We start from the raw sequence: 24,287 nt of genomic DNA, 5'->3' as shown, positions 1-24,287 counted from the left end.
AAAAAAATATCACATTTCTATACAACTCTGCCATGCCGGCGACTTTTTTGGTGCTACGACCAGGATTTGTTTGCTTATAGCTTAGTTCAAAAACAGAAGACAAATTATCAAATTCTTTTAAAATGTGTAAACCGGTATGTTATGTACTAGAAAAAAGTACACATTGTTTTCACATTATTTATTTAGTTGTAGGAGGTGGTGGCTGTCTTTTAGAGCAAAAATAAGCATTCCCAAAATCGTGTGTCATGTATCATGTATCTTCATACATCTCTGTCAGATATCTTCTGCATCTTGTATCTACTGCTGTGAATCAGTAGATGAGTTTGATATACCCAGTGTTGACATCGACAGGAGTCTAAGATTCTATTTATCACAGCATCTGTAACCATCAGAAAAATTAGCAAAAACATCCCTTGATTGATTTTGCCTTGATCACCACTAATACAATGAAATGATGTCACTTTGATGTCACAGTAGAGTTATTACAAATGTTTCATACAAGATTTAGAACATGGGCCTATACCACGGTAGGATCAGGCTTAAATCTTCAAGTTTGATTGAAATCTCTGGGATTTGAAAAATCATATTGATGGTTATGGTCATTAGATATATTAAATTTAGTTAACCGAGCATTTTAGATTCAAGCCCATATTGTATAATCACATTCACCCAAGAGTTTGATATCAGGGTCATTACTGTGTTTGTTATCTATATGTGGGGCTATTGTGTTGATTATGCTGTGTCATTAGGGTCAGTAGGTATTGTTGTCAGTATTTATAATGGGACATCTTATCTTATTATATGTAGTATAAATACACAAAATCTGGTGTCCTCATCACTCACCAGGACGTCCTTAATGATTGGTTATGCTTTCCTAAGTACTTGTATATCAGGACTATAAAACACTTCTAAACATGTCTATATTTCTGCAGGTAACTTTCTACTCATTTAGTTGGCAGCATATATTCTAAAGGGAAATAACTCTAAGGCATATTTTAAGGATCATTTACGAAAAGCTAGGAGTTTGTATATACCAAGAATAGGAGATTACTATTTAAATACAGAATGTATCATTAAGGGAGATAACTCTTTATCACAAATGATGTGAGATAGCGCTGGTAATCTGATAGATAAAAAACCTGTCTTAACTGTGTTCATATAATACATCTTGAATTTTACTGTAAATTCATTGTGAAAATTATAATACAAAATGTAGCACTTTTTGGGGTTAAAAATGTAGAAACTCTTTTCATCCACATCAGGTCCAGAACTTGCTACTTGCAGGATTCCAGCCGTGTCAGTCCATATCTGGTCCAGAACTTGCTACTTGCAGGATTCCAGCTCTGTCAATCCACATCAACTTTTGAGGATATTGATCCTATCTAAACCACATTTAACTCTCAGACTCTAGCCCTGTCAATTCTACATCAACATCTGAGGAAAACAAGCTGGTCAGATCCCCATTCAACTCTCAAGATTCTTTCACCATCAGATCCACATTCACCTCTCAGGACTACAGCCCTGTGAAATCAGCATTCAACTCTCAGGACTCCAGTCCTGTAAAAACAACATTCAACTCTCAGGATTATTTCATTGTCAAATCCACATTCAACTCTCAGGCTCCAGCCCTTTCAAACTCGCATCAACCTCTGAGGATACTTGTCCTGCCAATTCCTCATTCAACTCTCAGGATTTGTTCACAGTCAAATCGTCAATCAACTCTCAGGATTCGTTAACAGTTAAATCCACAAACAACTCTCAGGATTTCAGTCCTTGAAATCAACATTCAATTCTCAGGAGTTCAATTAGAATATTATAGATATAAGAGTTATTTTTTAGGGTGTTCGAGGGAGCACTTAAAATTACGAGGGGTTCAAATTGAAGTTTTAGCAAATGTTTACAAATGGTCAAATCCTTGATCATCAAATTATATCAGAATTATGGACATTTAGAAATGATACATTTCCAGATATTAAAGAAGTGAATTCGTTTGTCAGAATCCTGAGATAACTTGTTTTAGTATCCTGGTGTAAAGTGAGGTTCAGATCTGGTGATGTTATAATCATGAAAATATTCAGGAAGCTTTACATTCAGAAGGGATTCTGCTGACAGGAAAATATGTAGCCTTAGGTTTGATATCCCACTGGAAAATTGGTCGGATTTTCATGTCAGGCTTAACTCTGAGTTACAAACAGGAGCGCTGTAGATATTAATGTCTGTCATTGTGACAGCCCAAGTCTAGATCAGTACAGCGTTTTATCTTGCCCCAGACTACTACTAGCATAACCTGTGACCCAGAGTGTTAGTTATCTGACCTCTGACCTGTGATACTTGAGGAGATTTGATTTGAAGGCTGTAGAACCACATGAGTATTATTGTTAAGACTATTTAAGAAACTTGAATATTTCTGTGAGGCATTAGTCGTGTTGCTATTGAGACGCCAACCACTTGAAATAGAATATATCTCCAGATACAGTACTCACAAAATATAAAGGAAGTTCAGGACCTAACGAGCATGATAAGGTTTTTCTTATCAGCAGGACACTTTTTGTGTATGATGTAGGAAAATCTATCCAGGCGAAGAGGGCTATGAAACGCAAATGCCATTTACAGAAAAAATCATGTAAATATGTGGTGTTGATGAAGTGAAATATATTCAATTTTGGTGAAAAATTTGCAAAAATTGATGGTGTCAGGTGTTATCAACCATTACAACAGAAATGATAAGTTTTATTCTCCTGTGTACAGAAACCATCAAGATTTTCTCCACGTTTTAAAGTATGGTAGACAATGTGTGCTGGATTATCAATGTGAGGACGTACTGTTTCTCAATGTAAAAGATAAGATATAGTTTGGAGTTTAGACAATTTGACAAAATTTACATTGGAGTGATAAAGCTGACCTCTGTTATCAAGTGTCATTTAGGTATGAATGTGATTATCTACATTCTGGCATCCACCGATTAATTAAGTACAAACAAGTGTATTTTTCCATTTCACATTTAACCTATTTTGAACAAATTCCACAGAAACTAAATGTCAAATTGTCATGATATGGAATTACGAATGGGTCACCACAAGAAAGTCAAGCGAAAGATTTCGCTCATCAAGCTGTGTTCTTGTATGGGACGAGATGCGGAAGATCACTGCGACGATAGCAATACACGGCCATACTCGCTGAGGAAAAAACGACACAAGGTAGATATTTTATAAATGCTTATTTCTATTCATTGCTTCAGTTCATTTTAGTTTCAAAATGTGGATTTCAAATATGATTGTATGGAGACCTGCTGAGGAAGGGATAGATATTGTGGAGGGAAAGAAAAGAAGAACAAAGGAAAATTGGAAGGAGAAGGACATGGGGAAAAAAATGTGTATGGTGACATCATTGTAGGGGGAGGGGGTTGTTACTGTAAACATTAATGGATACTTGTATATACCTCTAGAGAGGCCTTTTCTGCTGGCTATTGTGGTTGAACTGCCTGTTTTAGCAGCCTTTTTGTCTAGATTTAAATAATAACATCTGTTGATAACCTATAATGATGGTTTTGTGTTTCTGTATATATAGAAAATCCCTAGACTGACCTTCATCCCTACCTCCTCCTTCATCATCAAGCACACTCCCACAGAAAGTCAGCTTAGTTAGTATAGCATTAACTGGGTCATTTCTCGGGTGTTTTTTCAGATGTTAACAAGCCATTATATTGGGTTATCTGTTAAAGCTGTCAGAATCAACATGTTCTTTCCTAGTCACATAGCACTGTTGCTCCACAGTGTAGGGATTACACAGAAACACTATGCTTTACACACTTACTATTTATCATGTTTACCATTTGAACTTTCTACAATCACCCCAACACACCCCCCCCCACCCCACCCCCACCTTATAACTCCTTTTGTAGTGTTGACTGATAAACTTTGAGGGATTTAGTTAGTCACTCCTTTGTAGTGTAGACTGATAAACTTTGAGGGATTTAGTTAGTCAATCCTTTGTAGTGTAGACTGATAAACTTTGAGGGATTTAGTTAGTCACTCCTTTGTAGTGTTGACTGATAAACTTTGAGGGATTTAGTTAGTCACTCCTTTGTAGTGTTGACTGATAAACTTTGAGGGATTTAGTTAGTCACTCCTTTGTAGTGTTGACTGATAAACTTTAAGGGATTTAGTTAGTCACTCCTTTGTAGTGTTGACTGATAAACTTTGAGGGATTTAGTTAGTCACTCCTTTGTAGTGTAGACTGATAAACTTTGAGGGATTTAGTTAGTCACTCCTTTGTAGTGTAGACTGATAAACTTTTAAGGATTCCCCAATAGCTTCAGATAGATGTGCCAGTCACTACCTCCTTTTACCACTAGCTGTACATGTCAGTATTTATTGCCAGCGACTGAAGTGGTTTACTGAACTGTGTGGTATTTATATATTGCGTAAATGCTATACATATAGATGTCAGTTATAGGACATGGACAATTGACTGCTCCAGCAAAACTACACAATGCTTGATTGATAAATCCCTATCTGGGTTTTATCTAAATTTATCTGATAATGTTTAAAACAAGCTTTTCATTATAGCAATAATCATATGCCATATGTCATAATGATAACATTTGATAGGTATAGCTGAGTCAGGTTTGTATGATCCTGACAAGGAGTATTGAAAAAGGATTTTTTTTTTATTTGTTAAAATTGGCATTAGATTTACCAAAGGATTTGAGAGATCATCAATGATCTGAAAGTACTTTCGCCTAGCTGTCTGAAATTCACATCACCCTGTCTGAAGTTCACATCACCCTGTCTGAAATTCCTATCACTCCAATTCCTGTTTGGTTTAATTTCATTTTTTCTGAAATTTGTATATCAGGCTTGGATCACATATCACCTGTTTGGTTTTCTTTTTTTCCAATGTCACAGTGTGATACTTTGACAGTTGGCATCCATCATACCGATACAGTCACTGTGTACAAGCAGGCTTTATACAGGATGAGTAATGCTATTTTGATCAATAATAATTGTAAAACTTTGAGTGTATGGTTGTTGTGATGATCGACTTCCTGAGTAACAGCTGTTTCAGTTGTATAAACAGACCTAATTTATACAGCATTTGTCATTTTTCCAGAGTGAAAAATAATATTGTCTCCAAAATGTTGCTCCGTAGGCCGTGTATAACAAAATACTGATTAAATGCTGCTTGTTTGAACATTACTATTCAATAAAGTGACTAGATGCAAACTTAAGGAATAATAAAAAAAATCCAAGTACATCAGCATACATTGAAAATAAGGTAGGCTCCCACTAAAAAAACACACTGTGTACTGTTACAAGGAGATCCCTGTAGATACCCTAGCTACACTGGGTACACACTGTGTACTGTTACAAGGAGATCCCTGTAGATACCCTAGCTACACTGGGTACACACTGTGTACTGTTACAAGGAGATCCCTGTAGATACCCTAGCTACACTGGGTACACACTGTGTACTGTTACAAGGAGATCCCTGTAGATACCTTAGCTACACTGGGTACACACTGTGTACTGTTACAAGGAGATCCCTGTAGATACCCTAGCTACACTGGGTACACACTGTGTACTGTTACAAGGAGATCCCTGTAGATACCCTAGCTACACTGGGTACACACTGTGTACTGTTACAAGGAGATCCCTGTAGATACCCTAGCTACACTGGGTACACACTGTGTACTGTTACAAGGAGATCCCTGTAGATACCCTAGCTACACTGGGTACACACTGTGTACTGTTACAAGGAGATCCCTGTAGATACCCTAGCTACACTGGGTACACACTGTGTACTGTTACAAGGAGATCCCTGTAGATACCCTAGCTACACTGGGTACACACTGTGTACTGTTACAAGGAGATCCCTGTAGATACCCTAGCTACACTGGGTACACACTGTACTGTTACAAGGAGATCCCTGTAGATACCTTAGCTAAACTGGGTACACACTGTGTACTGTTACAAGGAGATCCCTGTAGATACCCTAGCTACACTGGGTACACACTGTGTACTGTTACAAGGAGATCCCTGTAGATACCCTAGCTACACTGGGTACACACTGTGTACTGTTACAAGGAGATCCCTGTAGATACCCTAGCTACACTGGGTACACACTGTGTACTGTTACAAGGAGATCCCTGTAGATACCCTAGCTACACTGGGTACACACTGTACTGTTACAAGGAGATCCCTGTAGATACCTTAGCTAAACTGGGTACACACTGTGTACTGTTACAAGGAGATCCCTGTAGATACCCTAGCTACACTGGGTACACACTGTGTATTGTTACAAGGAGATCCCTGTAGATACCCTAGCTACACTGGGTACACACTGTGTACTGTTACAAGGAGATCCCTGTAGATACCCTAGCTACACTGGTTACACACTGTGTACTGTTACAAGATCTCTGTAGATACCCTAGCTACACTGGGTACACACTGTGTACTGTTACAAGGAGATCCCTGTAGATACCCTAGCTACACTGGGTACACACTATGTACTGTTACAAGGAGATCCCTGTAGAAACCCTAGCTACACTGGGTACACACTATGTACTGTTACAAGGAGATCCCTGTAGATACCCTAGCTACGCTGGGTACACACTGTGTACTGTTACAAGGAGATCCCTGTAGATACCCTAGCTACACTGGGTATACCAAAAGTACTGTGTTACCATTAGATGCTTCAGGATAAGTATTTAGACTGCTGATAGGATGTTGTCAGTCAGAGTGCCTCCTTATCTATCAAGTTGTTGGATCTGTCTGCCTTTCTCATGGTTCCTCTCAGGAACCTGCTTGAATACCTATTACTCACATTTATCTAAATTATATTTTTCCATAGAAAAAATTGCCTAAGATTAATTTTAGCCACATGATAACCTGTTCATGCAGGTCTTGAAACATTTTCTGATATAGACTTGATATTTTTCTAATATTTCATTTAATTTACAGAATAATGGTCAGGTGTGTAAGATTACAAACACCAGTTTTGGACAATAGTGCTTGTTCCCCCAACCATCCCAGTAGGTTCTACCACTAAAATGGCAGGGAACCAACCCAGGAATTCCTATAAATAACTTAATTGGTAATCATATTGTTTGATGTGTACATACATTTAATCATATCAGCTGGTTCTAACAGTAAAGTGGTAAAGTTGTCCTGCATGCTTTTCAGCTCACCTTAAATATTAAATGAAGACATTAAGACACCTCTTATGTTCAAATTAAAACATGTTCAATCAGACTTACTGGAAGGGGACAATTTAGATGGGAGGCAGGTATATGTGTTTGAGAGGGGCTGGAAGGGGACAATTTTGAGGGGAGGCAGGTATGGGTATTTGAGAGGGACTGAAAGGGGATAATTTGGAGGGGACGTAGGTATGGGTATTTGAGAGGGACTGAAAGGGGATAATTTGGAGGGGAGGTAGGTATGGATGACTGAGAGGGTCTGGAAGAAGTGGATGGGTTACTATTTAAGGTATCTTTTCAGATCGAAGGGAAATTTTGATGTTTAAGACCTTACACACAGAGATTGATTTTAGAGTTACCTCCCTTAAAACAATATTTTTTGTAAGCATACATCATCTAAAAAGATGAATTTCAATGAATTTTTTTCAGTGAAATTTGCCCAAAGTTTCTACACCAAACAAAAGAATTTGGACAGCTGTAATGTTTGAGTCTACATATGCTTTACATTGCCTCATCATAAACAATACAAACTCTATTCAGACCTATCCAAATAAGTAATGATATAGCGTAGAAATTGCCAGTGTGACGTCATTACTGCAAAAATCGTAGATTGTTAACAGAACCTAAATTCAATTTGTCTGCAATCTTGCACAGAATTACAGTACCGTAACTTTTGATCAGAATGCTATTTAATGCGTCTGTACTTACTTAGTATATCTACCTTCTTTACTAGAGAGTTACACTTTACCATTTATTAATTATTGGTCAATGTATCTTTAAAAAGTACACAGCATGGGTTCTAACGAAGGGACATAACTCTTCAAAGAAACCAAATGAATATATATATATTTTTTTTATTTCTTGAACTTTATAGTATATTTTAATGTTTATTTCAGTTACTGGCAATTATAGATCATCTTGTGCTGTCATAGTTGTTGTGTCCTTGAGGAAAAAAATTTGTTAAAGTTGCTCTGGATTTGTTTTATATTTCTTTGGTCAGAATTGGCAATCAGTTTCAAAACAAATAAGTTATATATTTATTCTGCAATAATTAAGCCCAGAGGTCAGTCATTACTCCCTGTACATGTCAGTGGGTGGGCTTATTACAGGCTAAAATAGTCCAGGGGTCAATACAATACATTCTTTTCAAAGGAAGTTGGTGGGCTAAATACAAGACAATAAGCCCAGGGGTCAAAACATCACTTCCTGTTTGAAGTGAGTGGATAGACTAACCACAGGCCAATAATTGAGGGGTCAAAACATCACTTCCTGTTTGAAGTGAGTGGATAGACTAACCACAGGCCAATAATTGAGGGGTCAAAACATCACTTCCTGTTTGAAGTGAGTGGAAAGACTTACTACAGGCCAATAATTGAGGGGTCAAAACATCACTTCCTGTTTGAAGTGAGTGGAAAGACTTACTACAGACCAATAATTGAGGGGTCAAAACATCACTTCCTGTTTGAAGTGAGTGGATAGACTTACTACATGCCAATAATTCAGGGGTCAAAACATCACTTCCTGTTCAATGTCAGTTGACAGACTAATGATAGAAACCATCATTTGTTTATGTTTTTGATTTACAAAACAACAATATACATGGATGGGTTGATTACCAGACATGGTCTATTGACTATGAAAAAGAGAATATACTTTGTAAAAATTGTCCAGTATACAAAGGTGTATTTGTTTTGTCCATTTGGAAATTTGAAAAAAACAAAAAAAAAAATCAAAATTGTATTCATTGTACTTGATAAAACAAAAAGCTGGTCCAGTATGAAATGGGAATGGAATTAGCTGAAACATCGTACAGTAGGAGTACTGGTAAATTTTCTTTTGTTTTGTAATTGTATCTGTTTGTATACAGAAGGTGTAACATACTCTCTGGGTTCAATATGGGAGATTGTGCTATCTTTTTTGTTTATTTTTAATTAGCCTTTTGTGTTAATTAAGTCTGTATGTTTATTTTCTCTAAAGTGATATGTAAACAAAAACCTGGTTTTTCTATCAATAACTTATCTGTGTAAACAAAAATCTCATTTATGTATCAATAACACCACTGTGATATATCTTCTATCATACTTCAGGGGTAAACATAATAGAAGTAAACATAAACACGACTCCCACTGCTTCCTGTTGCTTCAGAGCCAGTCAGAAAGATGATAACTCACTGATCATTATACAAGCTAATTCCATGCCTGATAAAAAGTCAATACTCCTTGCAACGTTAGGAGATATTTTCCCTCACTTAACAAAAGAACGATAAAAAAATCTCTGAAAATTTATAGCAAATAAGAATTTGAAAAAACTGTCAAATGTATTTTTTCTATATAAATATTTACCTATTTCTTCTGCTTTGGTTAAAAAAATGAAAAAGATTAAGAAAATGTTTGATACCCTGACATAAGTAAGAATATATTTTTCAGTATTTCCAAAAAAGATAGTTGATTTGAAGGCTAAAGGTGTAGTAATTTGGATGTGTTTCTAATCCTTTTGTTGAACTCAGAATATCGAATGAAATCTTATACATAAACAGAATAGCCATGTTAGCAATAAATAACAATCATTGTGTCTGCCAGGTCAGAAGACAAAAGTCAAGGTATAAAGGTCAAGGGAGTGGGGGGAATGTAAGAATTAAGGTACAAAGGTGGTAGTCAAGGTAATGAGATACATGCTTAAATCATCTGAAGATTTGGGGTTTTTTTAAAGGGGGATAGGGTAGCATCTTTCAGGCAAATGTTGGTTGGTGGGAGTTTGGGGACTTGTATAGCAGTAGGGGGTCAGTAGGCAGGAATAGGAAGAGGAAGGGATGGGAGAGTGGTGGGGGGGGGGAGAGAGAGGGGGGGAATTGATGTGAGTTTTAGACAGGGATAGGAAGAGGAAGGGATGGGAGAGTGGTGGGGGGGAGAGGGGGGGAATTGATAGGAGTTTTAGACAGGGATAGGAAGAGGAAGGGATGGGAGAGTGGTGGGGGGGGGGGGAGAGGGGGCAGTAGACAGTTGTAGACAGGGATAGGAAGAGGAAGGGATGGGAGAGTGGTGGGGGGGGGGGGGAGAGGGGGGAATTGATAGGAGTTTTAGACAGGGATAGGAAGAGGAAGGGATGGGAGAATGGTGGGGGGGGGCAGGAGAGGGGGGGAATTGATAGGAGTTTTAGACAGGGATAGGAAGGGAAAAGGGTGGGGGGAAGAGGGGGGGAATTGATAGGAGTTGTAGACAGGGATAGGAAGGGAAAGGGGTGGGGGGGGGAGAGGGGGGGGGGGGGAATTGATAGGAGTTGTAGACAGGGATAGGAAGGGAAAGGGGTGGGATGGGGGCAGTAGACAGGAGTTGTAGACAGGGATAGGAAGAGAAAAGGTTGGGAGGGGGGGAGAAGAAGACAGGGACTGGAAGAGAAAAGGGGAGGATGGTTGGGGTGGGGGGGTGGGGTAATTAATAGACAGGAACAGGAAGAGAAAAGGGTGGGATGGGGGCAGAAGACAGGAGTTGTAGACAGGGATAGGAAGAGAAAAGATTGGGAGGGGGGAAGAAGACAGGGAATGGAAGAGAAAAGGGTAGGATAGTTGGGGTGGGGGGGGTAATCAATAGACAGGGACAGGAAGAGAAAAGGGTGGGATGGGTGCAGTAGACAGGAGTTATACACAGGGACAGGAAGAGAAAAGGTTGGGAATGGTTGGGGGTGGGTGGGTTGGGGATGTAGACAGGGACAGGAAGAGAAAGGAGGATGGGGGGGGAGGGGGGTAGATAGGAGTTGTAGAGACAGAGTCAGGAAGAGAATTGGGGATGGGAGGGGGAGGGGGTAGTAGATAGGAGTTGTAGAGACAGTGTCAGGAAGAGAATTGGGGATGGGAGGGGGAGGGGGTAGTAGATAGGAGTTGTAGAGACAGAGTCAGGAAGAGAATTGGGGATGGGAGGGGGTAGTAGATTGGAGTTGTAGAGACAGTGTCAGGAAGAGAATTGGGAATGGGAGGGGGAGGGGGTAGTAGATAGGAGTTGTAGAGACAGAGTCAGGAAGAGAATTGGGGATGGGAGGGGGAGGGGGTAGTAGATAGGAGTTGTAGAGACAGAGTCAGGAAGAGAATTGGGAGGGGGAAGGGGTAGTAGATAGGAGTTGTAGAGACAGAGTCAGGAAGAGAATAGGGGATGGGAGGGGGAAGGGGTAGTAGATAGGAGTTGTAGAGACAGAGTCAGGAAGAGAACTGGGAGGGGGAGGGGGTAGTAGACAGGAGTTGTAGACTTCATTTAACATTAAGCTATGTATAATTGCCAGGCCCCCATCTGAAGACATTGTGATTGTGCCAGGAAACAAGAGAAAACATATTTCTTCACCTACAGTTCGTGTTACCATGCACACTGACTCCATTTATCATTCTGTATATACTGTTTCTTGTCTAGGGGATAAACCTGTTGTTTTACATACAAATGTTGCGTAACAAAGTCATTCATTGGTATCCAAACCATATTCTTATTCAGAACATTGGACATAAAAGTTATGATCTCATTTACATTACACATTTGATTAAAAATGTTAAAAATATATTGGAAACCATCCTTCTTCCTGTATGTGTATACAGTTGGACAGTCCCAGACCTACATATCTTTGCTTACAACACTTAAATATGATTACACTAAAGATAAAACACTTAGATATGATTACACTAAAGATAAAACACTTAGATATGATTACACTACAGATGAAACACTTAAATATGATTACACTACAGATAAAGCACTTAAATATGATTACACTAAAGATGAAAACGCTTAAATATGATTACACTACAGCTAAAACACTTCAATATGATTACACTACAGATAAAACACTTCAATATGATTACACTAAAGATGAAAACGCTTAAATATGATTACACTACAGATAAAACACTTCAATATGATTACATTACAGATAAAACACTTAGATATGATTACACTACAGATAAAACACTTAAATATGATTACACTAAAGATGAAAACGCTTAAATATGATTACACTAAAGATAAAACACTTAAATATGATTACACTAAAGATAAAACACTTTGATATGATCACACTAAAATAAAACGCTAAAATATGATTACACTAAAGCTAAAACACTTAAATATGATTACACTAAAGCTAAAACACTTCAATATGATTACACTACAGATAAAACACTTCAATATGATTACACTAAAGATAAAACACTTAGATATGATTACACTAAAGATGAAAACACTTAAATATGTTTACACTAAAGATAAAAACTCTTAAATATGATTACACTAAAGATAAAAGGCTTAAATATGATTACACTAAAGATAAAAACGCTTAAATATGATTACACTAAAGATAAAACACTTAGATATGATTACACTAAAGATAAAACACTTAAATATGATTACACTAAAGATAAAACAATTAGATATGATTACACTAAAGATAAAACACTTAAATATGATTACACTAAAGATAAAACACTTAGATATGATTACACTAAAGCTAAAACACTTAGATATGATTACACTAAAGATAAAAACGCTTAAATATGATTACACTAAAGATAAAAACGCTTAAATATGATTACACTAAAGATAAAAACGCTTAAATATGATTACACTAAAGATAAAAACGCTTAAATATGATTACACTACAGATAAAGCACTTAAATATGATTACACTAAAGATAAAACACTTAGATATGATTACACTAAAGATAAAACACTTAGATATGATTACACTAAAGATAAAACACTTAGATATGATTACACTACAGATAAAGCACTTAGATATGATTACACTACAGATAAAGCACTTAGATATGATTACACTAAAGATAAAATGCTTAAATATGATTACACTACAGATAAAACACTTAGATATGATTACACTACAGATGAAACACTTAAATATGATTACACTAAAGCTAAAACACTTAGATATGATTACACTAAAGATAAAAACGCTTAAATATGATTACACTAAAGATAAAAAACTTAAATATTATTACACTACAGATAAAGCACTTCCTTTGTGTTGTCTGTACAAGAATTACGGAGAATTAGGTGCAGATATATCATTATGCTTATTTGTTCTAAAATTTGATTGCACTAAAGTAAATTGATTCAGAGAATTCAGCTGAACACTTGATAATGTTCCTTTGAAAGCAGAGAAATGGACTAATGTGTTCTTCTATGGTGGTGTACTTTACCCCAAATTGCACTAAATGGCATGGATGTGCTTCTTGTATGTTGTTCATTGAGATAGCAACCAGCTACTGCAAAGATCTGACCTCAAAATGACCCTGACTGTGCAAGAGATGATAAACCCAACGCTAAAACTTGTACTAGACACTGTTGTGGGACACTAACTACAAATATTTCTTGTAAATTTTTTAAAGAAATTGGGAAAAAACCTTAAGGGTTTATTGTATTTTAACAGATATTACAACTTATATCTAGAATTTACTGTCTGTAAATAAATGGGATCTTACTGTATATCTGACATAGAAATACCTATATGGTAAATAAAAAAATGCAGCAGAGAAATATATTGATGGAAGATCAAAATACCAGCATTATTATCCCAACACTTTAGAGAAAACAACATAGCTACCACTATGATTCGCTATAATTAAGTGTACTGTACCTCACTTTTTCCTCAGCGAGCTGTCACAGGTGAAAAAAAAACTGTACATTTCGACACAGAACAGGTCCAAAATATGTATACATTTAGAATACCTAGGAGATCTGCTACTGCAAATTAACTCTCACATGGAGAGATAGATTCACCTTGTTATAGCTGTCTACTGTAAGAAATTATACAATTTCTGTTTCCACCTCCTAGATTCCCTCAAACTAAAATCTGTAGAAAGCATTAAGTCAGATAGCATTAAGTCAGATAGCATTTAGTCAGATAACATTTAGTCAAATAGCATTTAATCAGATAGCATTTAGTCTGATTACATTTAGTCAGATAGCATGAAGTCAGATAACATTAAGTAAGATAGCATTTAGTCTGATTGCATTTAGTCAGATAGCATTAGGCAGATAACATTTAGTCAGATAGCATTTAGTCTGATGGCATTTAGTCTGATAACATTTAGTCAGATAGCATTTAGTAGGATAGGATTTAGTCTGATGGCATTTAGTCAGATAGGATTTAGTCTGTTGGCATTTAGTCAGATAGCATTTAGTCATATAGCATTTAGTCAGATAGCATTTAGTCATATAGCATTTAGTCAGATAGCATTCATTTAGTCAGATAACATTTTGTCAGATAGCATTTAGTCTGATGGCTTTTAAATCCGTTTGACTGATAAAGTATCTTTCAGTTTTGATCACAAGTATCTATTCCCTGTAACTATCTGCTTTTGAATTTATTCTGTTAAAATTTATCTTCATTTTGCTTTGGACTTCCTTTAAAGTCTATTTGACCTAATGATTGGACTTAGTTCATGGCTTAACACAGTGTAACTGAAGACTGTGATGTCAATGAAATATCAGCTCTATTGATCTGATTATGATGGCTCAGTAACTGTCATAATTTTCCTTTGTTGAACAATTTTGATTAACATTCTAATCAATGATGTCAGTTACTAGTGTTGGTTGCTGTAACGACCTCTTCACATATCAATAATTCTTGTCCTGTGTAATGTGTGGCTGGCAATCCTTAGTGATGTTAAAATATAAAGTGTGATATACAGAAGATAAGATTTTTGGAAAGGTGTTTGTCTTCAGGCCTTCTTCATCAAACTATCTTATAAAGGCAGGTTATAATTGCAGTCAATAATATTTTCATCATTTCCGAAACAGACTTTAACAGTATTAGCCAGCTTCTGCAGCAGCCAGTGTGTTATGTGTGAGCTATGAGATTTGTGGAACAGACTTTAATTTGTGGCTGGTCTGTGTTTGAGAGCACAGCCCATTACATGGTGTGTATACTGTACACTGAGAGCTGTAGCATCGGAGGTGACTGATTCTAAGGATTAACCTCTCCACTATGGGGGAGACCATGTCTTCCCCCCAGGGGTCACGTAATCCGGGGTCATCCCCTGCCCCACCCCCGGGGGACTTGCAGGTGAGTGGAGGATTTTATTATTCATGCATAGACACCAAGTGGTGTTGCAATCTTTGCCAGTCTGTGTACAGGAGGTTGAAGACGTTGCTGTCTGCTGTCATATGGGAAAAAATCTGTGATTCTTGGTCAATTTATTTGCACAATTTGGGTAATTTTGTTTTCCAATAACTGTCCTTGTCAGGGATGATTTTGTTTCTGAGTGAATGTCTTTGAGAATTTGTTGATATAGTCATGGGTACATTGAAACAGAGTCCACAGGTCGCATATGTACAGAGATCAAAGAAGCATTGCACTACCAGTCTAAAGGTTGGTAAAAGACAAACATATTATGATAATGCAGGAAATATTTCATATTTTATTTCAATCCGAGACATATTTCCAACATTGTAAGAATTGATGGAAAAGAAGGAAGTTGTTGTGTCAAGTAGTTAGCAAGTGGAGATTATTGTGAGCCTGATTGTCGGGACTGATGTATAATCTGCCTGGAACTTGGAGGGGGTGGGCAGATCTTCAGCTATGTAGGGCTGGTAGGGCTGAGAATGAACCCTAAAAACTCATTTCTACAGGGTGTGGTGGAGGTGAACAGAGCTTGGAGTAGAGTGTAGGGTGTCTCTACAGAATTGAAATTAGGAATTAGGGTTGATGATATGGTAGGGTCTCACAAGAGAATTGAAAATAGGGACATTTGGTTGATAAAATGGTAGGGTCAGAGTACCAGACAGACATACAAAGAATGAAGACAGGAAAGGTCAGAGTACTGGACAGACATATAAAGAATGAAGACAGGAAAGGTCAGAGTACTGGACAGACATACAAAGAATGAAAACAGGAAAGGTCAGAGTACTGGACAGACATATAAAGAATGAAGTCAGGAAAGGTCAGAGTACTGGACAGACATACAAAGAATGAAGACAGTGAAGGTCAGAGTACTGGACAGAAATACAAAGAATGAAAACAGGAAAGGTCAGAGTACTGGACAGACATACAAAGAGTGAAGACAGGAAAGGTCAGAGTAATGGACAGACATGTAAAGAATGAAAACAGGAAAGGTCAGAATAATGGACATACATATGAAGAATTAAGACAGGAAAGGTCAGAGTACTGGACATACATATGAAGAATTAAGACAGGAAAGGTCAGAGTACTGAGTGTGTTTGTAGTTTGTCACTGTTAGAAACTGATCGGGACACAGATCACTGAAGATTGATGTATTTGTTTACAATTGTGTACACAATTACACATTTCTCTATCAACTGTTGTTGTCCCTTATAATATCCCTGACACCTTTCTCAGTGTTTCTTAACCTCACAGTCTCCCATCCAGCTTCCTCACTCAGCCAACTTCCTTAATCTCTCAGTGTTTCCTTACCTCGCAGTCTCCCATCCAGCTTCCTCATTCAGCTTCCTCATTCAGCCAACTTCCTTAATTTCTCAGTGTTTCCTAACCTCACAGTCTCCCATCCAGCTTCCTCACTCAGCCAACTTCCTTAATCTCTCAGTGTTTCTTAACCTCACTGTCTTCCATCCAGCTTCCTCACTCAGCCAACTTCTTTAATCTCTCAGTGTTTCTTAACCTCACTGTCTCCCATCCAGCTTCCTCACTCAGCCAACTTCTTTAATCTCCCCGTGTTTCTTAATCTCACTGTCTTCCATCCAGCTTCCTCACTCAGCAAACTTCTTTAATCTCCCAGTGTTTCTTAACCTCACTGTCTTCCATCCAGCTTCCTCACTCAGCCACTTCCATCCAGCTTCCTCACTCAGCCAACTTCTTTAATCTCCCAGTGTTTCTTAACCTCAGTCTTCCATCCAGCTTCCTCACTCAGCCACTTCCATCCAGCTTCCTCACTCAGCCAACTTCTTTAATCTCTCAGTGTTTCTTAACCTCACTGTCTCCCATCCAGCTTCCTCACTCAGCCAACTTCTTTAATCTCTCAGTGTTTCTTAACCTCACTGTCTCCCTTCCAGCTTCTTCACTCAGCCAACTTCTTTAATCTCCCAGTGTTTCTTAACCTCACTGTCTCCCTCCAGCTTCCTCACTCAGCCAACTTCTTTAATCTCCCAGTGTTTCTTAACCTCAATGTCTCCCTCCAGCTTCCTTATTCAGCCAACTTCCTTAATCTCTCAGTGTTTCTTAACCTCAATGTCTCCCTCCAGCTTCCTTATTCAGCCAACTTCCTTGATCTCCCAGTGTTTCTTAACCTCAATGTCTCCCTCCAGCTTCCTCACTCAGTCAACTTCCTTAATCTCTCAGTGTTTCTTAACCTCACAGTCTCCCTCCAGCTTCCTTATTCAGCCAACTTCCTTAATCTCTCAGTGTTTCTTAACCTCACTGTCTCCCTCCAGCTTCCTCATTCAGCCAACTTCCTTAATTTCTCAGTGTTTCTTAACTTAACTTTCCCAAAATCATGTCTTATTTTATTGAACTAGAAGTACTTCCCATGACATGACCTAATAATTGTCTGTATTGGAAACCTAAAGAAATAGGATGAAGAGTAATAGGCAAACAGATTACGTACCAGGCTCAATCTTTACACACAGTCAAGGTATTGAACAACACGCAATCAATGATTTATATTGTGGGCTTCCGAGAGGCTTATTTGTTGGCAGTGTAGACTGTCACAGGGCAGGTAAGTGATGGAACAGAAGCTGGAACATGTAATGCTGATATCTGTCATAAATCATTTTTATCCGATGTATAAATTGATAATTGTATTTTAGTTCTATCATCACTTTACATCATCAGAACATCTGTAATTTGCTTCAAGTCATAATTTCTACATGTAGAATTAAGGACTTTCCTGAGAGACAAGTTCTAGAATCGACAGTGCTGGTCTCTGAAGTTATAATTTTCTGGGATGGTTTTGTCCAGACATCTGCTATAAATAGAATGGATGGTATCTTACTACAGACAGAAGGCATGGTCTCTTAAGGCAGGTTCCACTACAGATAGAAGGGGGTGACTCTAAAGACAGGTTCTAAAATTGTTGGTCTCTGAGGACAGGTCCTTTAGTAAGACATGGAGGTTTCTGTTTGACTATTGATTCGGTGAGAATATTTACTGTGACAGTCTGTGTTTGGCTAGTGTGTTCTCCATCACAGACTGCCAGCTTTGATTATTGTATCTCAACCTGCCATCACAGTCCACTAACTCTAGTTAATATCGCCCTGTATCTCAGCCTGCCATCACAGTCCACTAACTCTAGTTAATATCGCCCTGTATCTCAGCCTGCCATCACAGCCCACTAACTCTAGTTAATATCGCCCTGTATCTCTGCCTGCCATCACAGTCCACTAACTCTAGTTAATATCGCCCTGTATCTCGGCCTGCCATCACAGTCCACTAACTCAAGTTAATATCGCACTGTATCTGCCTGACATCTTCCTAGTACACTATCATCGTGTACTCCTTGTTTCCTTTCACTTCACTGGAACATTTCTCTCCCCATCTCTCTACTTCTTCCCTGAAACATCCCTCATTCCACAGCATCCCTCACACCTTCACTAACAGGTCATCAACATCTTATCTGGTACATCCCTCACCCCATCCTTCACAGGTCTCTGTACATCCCTCCCCCATCCTTCACAGGTCCCAGTACATCCCTCCCCCATCCTTCACAGGTCTCTGTACATCCCTCCCCCATCCTTCACAGGTCCCTGTACATCCCTCCCCCATCCTTCACAGGTCTCCCTTTATCCCTCCCCCATCCTTCACAGGTCCCTGTACATCCCTCCCCCATCCTTCAAAGGTCCCAGTACATCCCTCACTCCATCCTTCACAGGTCTCCCTTCATCCCTCCCCCATCCTTCACAGGTCCCAGTACATCCCTCCCCCATCCTTCACTGGTCCCTGTACATCCCTTCCCCCATCCTTCAGAGGTCTCCCTTCATCCCTCCCCCATCCTTCACAGGTCCCAGTACATCCCTCCCCCATCCTTCACTGGTCCCTGTACATCCCTCCCCCATCCTTCACAGGTCCCAGTACATCCCTCACCCCATCCTTCACAGGTCCCAGTACATCCCTCCCCCATCCTTCACAGGTCCCAGTACATCCCTCCCCCATCCTTCACAGGTCCCATTACATCCCTCACCCCATCCTTCACAGGTCTCCCTTCATCCCTCACCTCATCCTTCACTGGTCCCTGTACATCCCTCACCCAATCCTTCACAGGTCTTCCTTCATCCCTCCCCCATCCTTCACAGGTCCCAGTACATCCCTCCCCCATCCTTCACAGGTCCCATTACATCCCTCACCCCATCCTTCACAGGTCTCCCTTCATCCCTCACCTCATCCTTCACTGGTCCCTGTACATCCCTCACCTAATCCTTCACAGGTCTTCCTTCATCCCTCCCCCATCCTTCACAGGTCCCAGTACATCCCTCCCCCATCCTTCACTGGTCCCTGTACATCCCTCCCCCATCCTTCACAGGTCCCAGTACATCCCTCACCCCATCCTTCACAGGTCCCAGTACATCCCTCCCCCATCCTTCACAGGTCTCTGTACATCCCTCACCCCATCCTTCACAGGTCTTCCTTCATCCCTCCCCCATCCTTCACAGGTCCCAGTACATCCCTCCCCCATCCTTCACTGGTCCCTGTACATCCCTCCCCCCATCCTTCACAGGTCCCAGTACATCCCTCCCCCATCCTTCACAGGTCCCAGTACATCCCTCCCCCATCCTTCACAGGTCTCCCTTTATCCCTCCCCCATCCTTCAAAGGTCTCTGTACATCCCTCCCCCATCCTTCACAGGTCTCTGTACATCCCTCCCCCATCCTTCACAGGTCCCAGTACAACCCTCCCCCATCCTTCACAGGTCTTTGTACATCCCTCCCCCATCCTTCACAGGTCTCCCTTTATCCCTCCTCCATCCTTCACAGGTACATCCCTCTAGGACATCCTTAGATCCTTGTTTCATTGCTACACAACTAAGTATATTGATTGTCCAACCAAGCTAACTAGACAATTAACAATTAGTTTTACAGGTGAGATTATATTTACCTGTGATTAAGGCAAAGTCCTGGTAATAGGGCTTTAATGTGGTGTACCATAAGGAAAGTTATTTACAATGATTGGTCCAGCTTGACCACAACTTGACCAAGAATGTTGTTATACTTGAGGTAAATATGCTATACACTAGGTCCCTACTTCAGAGAGATTAACAGCTTGTTAACAAAGTTGTACAATCTGCTTCAGATCTAAAGATCCTATAATGAAACAGGGACTTGCTTAGTTCTGTTATATGTTTGTTTATTTATTTGTTTACCTATTTGTTTATTTACCCCATCATCCTTAACAAACACATTGTTTACCACTCCCCCCTTTTATTCTGAGTTGATTTATTGGCCTTCCTGGGCATGAACCAGTATGAATTTATAAAACCCACTGAGTATTACATCATTACAATACTTTGGGCTTTTGTAGCTCAGCTCATTCTTGGTGAAACTTGTTTAAAGAAAAAAAGGTAGTGGTGAATATGGAATGAAATTTATCATATAAATACCTTGTAAGAAGTATAGGGCTTGTAAAGTTTGAAAACTTGAACTTTTAATAACACCCAGTACATAAATTTTGTTGTGGCCACTTATGTAATAGTATGTAGCAGAGCTATGATTGGCTGAAGGTTCCCGTTGTTTCAGTTGTCACACCATAACTTTGTAACATTATATTCATGATGATGTCACAAAGAACAGATCATGTATTGAGATTAATACCAGTTTAGATTTTTATCAATCTAATTAAATGTTGTCACTATTGCTTGCTAAAGTATTTAAGTTCTGTGATAAATTTTTCAATTTACATCACCACAAGTTTGGTAAATGAAAAATACTTGTTTCAGAAATCTTGTATGAAATGGAAAATGGAGTGAGATCAGACATAACCGGAGCTTTGTGGTTAGTTGATAAGATTATGTTTGTTACAGAGAAATTACTGGCTTAAACTGTTTTTAACATTTTATCACAATACAAAGTTTGATTTTCTCCCTAAAAATTGCTAAAAAAACAAAGATTTAACTTTTTTTTTACCATAAAACCAATTCTCATCTTTATATCAGATTGCCAAATATTTAATATTTGATTTGTACACAGGTCTATTAGACCTTTTGTTTCCTCTGCCAGTGATAACAGCACCTGTTGTGTACATTTTACAGGATTTTCAAGCCAATTTTTGTAGCTATACAGGATAACTTATCAGACTTGTTACAATTTTACAACAGCTATCTTAACTTTGACCATGACAAGGGATGTGTGATGGTTTGATTTTACAACAGCTATCTTAACTTTGACCATGACAAGGGATGTGTGATGGTTTGATTTTACAACAGCTATCTTAACTTTGACCATGACAAGGGATGTGTGATGATTTGATTTTACAACAACTATCTTAACTTTGACCATGACAAGGGATGTGTGATGGTTTGATTTTAAAGTGAAAACCTTGAAACTATCTTGTAATGTTACAATATTACATGAATTATTTCCTCATAAAGCAGTTTCGATATGTAGATCTAGCTCCGGGTTTTTGTCAGACTGATGTCTTAGACAGACAGACAGACAGACAGACAGACAGACAGACAGACAGACCTCTAAAAGTAAATCTGATTTTAATGATTTCTTTCCATTTAACACACTATTTCATAGAGCAAAATTCCTGCAATGTTTTTCCTTAAAATTTCATTGGCAATATATTTTTCAAACAACCTTTTTTTTTCCAGATTGTTGTATCTTGGAGTTTTTAACAAAAAGCTGGCAATTAATAAATTGATGATCTTGCATTAAGGAAGTAAATCATTTAATTTTTCACTTTAGTCAACCTCTGGTTATTGTAAAATGAAAATTTTGTGACAAGTTTTATAAATCTGACATGAAGTGGAAGCCTTGTATGTAATATTCTGTTTTTCACAGAACTTAATACTGTAGACAACTTCTGTGTAAACAGCATTTAATTAGACTGATGGACTAAATAAACCATGTTCTCATTCTATAACTGTCTTTGATGACATTACAATGCATGTGAATGATGTCACAATGAAAACTTTGGAACAAGTCAATCCAAAGTTCAGGGTAGTTATGAAATGGGTGTTATTACACTGAGAACAGGGTAGTTATGAAATGGGTGTTATTACACTGAGAACAGGGTAGTTATGAAAAAGTGTTATTACACTGATAACAGGGTAGTTATGAAAAAGTGTTATTACACTGATAACAGGGTAGTTATGAAAAAGTGTTATTACACTGATAACAGGGTAGTTATGAAAAAGTGTTATTACACTGATAAAACAGTAGGTATTTTAAAAAGCAAGATTTGTGAAATCCTGCCCAATCGCAGTAAATCATTTTAAAAAAAGACAAATAATTATCTCTGTATTTATGATTATGATTGGAGGATGTATGTTGAGAAACAGTTACAGACCAATAAAATTAAAGTAAAATCTCTGTTTTCTGTATCCTTCATCCAGGCGTTATTTTTTGTCTTACTCAGTCTTGAATCTCTTGTTTTTTTTTCCTTTGTTCTTCTTATATTAGATGTTACGTTATGTAATGAATTACAAAGTTTCCATATATCCTGCCATTACATAATCATCTAGTAATGTTTATTCCAATTACATTTCCTTACAGTTTCAAAACGGCAGATTGTATTTTATCGCCAAATTTATATGGGTCGTAGAAGAAACAGTTGGTAGTAATAGGACGCGAAATCAACTGCAATGACAGTTGTTATAATAATCAAAATAAATTACTTAACCATGCAAAATGAAGTAAGTCTATCTAATCGTGTTTATCACCAAGGGCAGGGATGAAATATTTTATTGGAATATGTTCAAAACTAAATTATGTACCTTGTTTCATGGATGAGGGCTGTTTTCACTTTGAGGTCTCGATTACATATTTATTTTACTGCAAAGAAATAATCATTATGAAGTTTTGATTGATTTGAGAAAATATGATGTGTTTTTACAATTAACTTGAAAACAAAAAAAAGGTAATGCTGGTCTCTGCCAGAGTTACTTTCTAGTATAATGCTGAATTTTCTTGTCCAACACCTGGCTCATTGTTGCTTCCAATTAGGAGGGATGTGGAATAAAGGTCATGTTTGAACTAATACCTGTAGGTATTGGAGTGTGGGTGTGGTCAATATTAAAAGTTCTTATCAATTAATTTTGTGGAGTAATATAGATTTTGTTTCCTGTTTTCAAATTAGTGAAATTTAATTAGGTTTGTGTTCCTGCTTGGACCCCTGGGTTAATTTCTATTTATAAAAATATGATTATTCAACGTGTTGTTTCCAAATGGTTGCGTTAACTAGAGAAATAAGACAAAAGAGATTTTAAAGTATTACCTCTGTGTGATAGTGAACAGAAATGTTAAATGGTACTTCTAGGTTATAAAGTCCTGAAGTTACATGTTTTAATGTAAAAAGTCGGACACAAAGTTTTCTTTGTTCTGGCACTGTATCAGGACGTCCTGATACACAGTCAAATTAATTTTACTGATATTAAATGCCATTTCTACAACATTTGATACACTTTTAGTGATAGCAATCTTATTTGACTCTATTCTGAGTTCTTTGTTGGCATTTGTTGAAGCCCTAAGGCTACCAATTGGAAATGTGATGCCTCGATTTGCGTTGTAAAACCCACTACTAATATGCCTGACCCTGTGTTTACATCTAAAAGTACTGTTTTCTGATTCATTTTCATATGTATTCAATATTTGAAGTTCTTTGATTTTTTTATTTGACTTTTTTTTTCAGAATAAACATAAAGATATAAAGTTTCTGGGACATGTATATTGATCATGAATTAAAAGTCTATTTCCTTTTTGAGAAAGCCAGTATGTTTTATCTGTTCTACAATAACCATCAATAAAAATCCCTCCATTTATCCTCACTTACTGCCTTAAGTCTGTAGTAGTATCTCTCCATTTACCCTTACTTACTGCCTTAAGTCTGTAGTAGTATCTCTCCATTTATCCTCACTTACTGCCTCAAGTCTGTAGTAGTATCTCTCCATTTACCCTTACTTACTGCCTTAAGT

General features: G+C 38.0%; 1 protein-coding gene across 4 annotated transcripts in view; it reads left to right on the top strand.

Annotated features, from left to right (window-relative positions):
- Nucleotides 1-24,287, top strand: part of LOC132552977 (triple functional domain protein-like) — a 125,691-nt gene that overhangs the window by 32,487 nt on the left and 68,917 nt on the right. The window contains exon 1 of one of the 4 annotated variants that reach the window (XM_060217182.1): nt 3,130-3,197. The exons of 2 other annotated variants lie outside the window; for them this stretch is intronic. Coding sequence is in view for 1 of the 2 variants with exons in the window: in XM_060217180.1 (XP_060073163.1) it covers nt 15,176-15,253 (78 nt within the window). In the remaining variant the exon portion in view is untranslated. Of the gene's footprint in view, nt 1-3,129; nt 3,198-15,172; nt 15,254-24,287 lie in introns of those variants that run through there. One more of the 4 variants, XM_060217180.1, reaches the window with a different exon arrangement.

Source organism: Ylistrum balloti, unplaced genomic scaffold, assembly GCF_031769215.1.
Source record: "Ylistrum balloti isolate Yb309-2 unplaced genomic scaffold, AGI_CSIRO_Ybal_v1 Utg370290, whole genome shotgun sequence".
NCBI classification, from domain to species: domain Eukaryota; kingdom Metazoa; phylum Mollusca; class Bivalvia; order Pectinida; family Pectinidae; genus Ylistrum; species Ylistrum balloti.
Note: the sequence above shows the minus strand (reverse complement) of the source record. Positions and strands in the feature narration are given on the sequence as shown.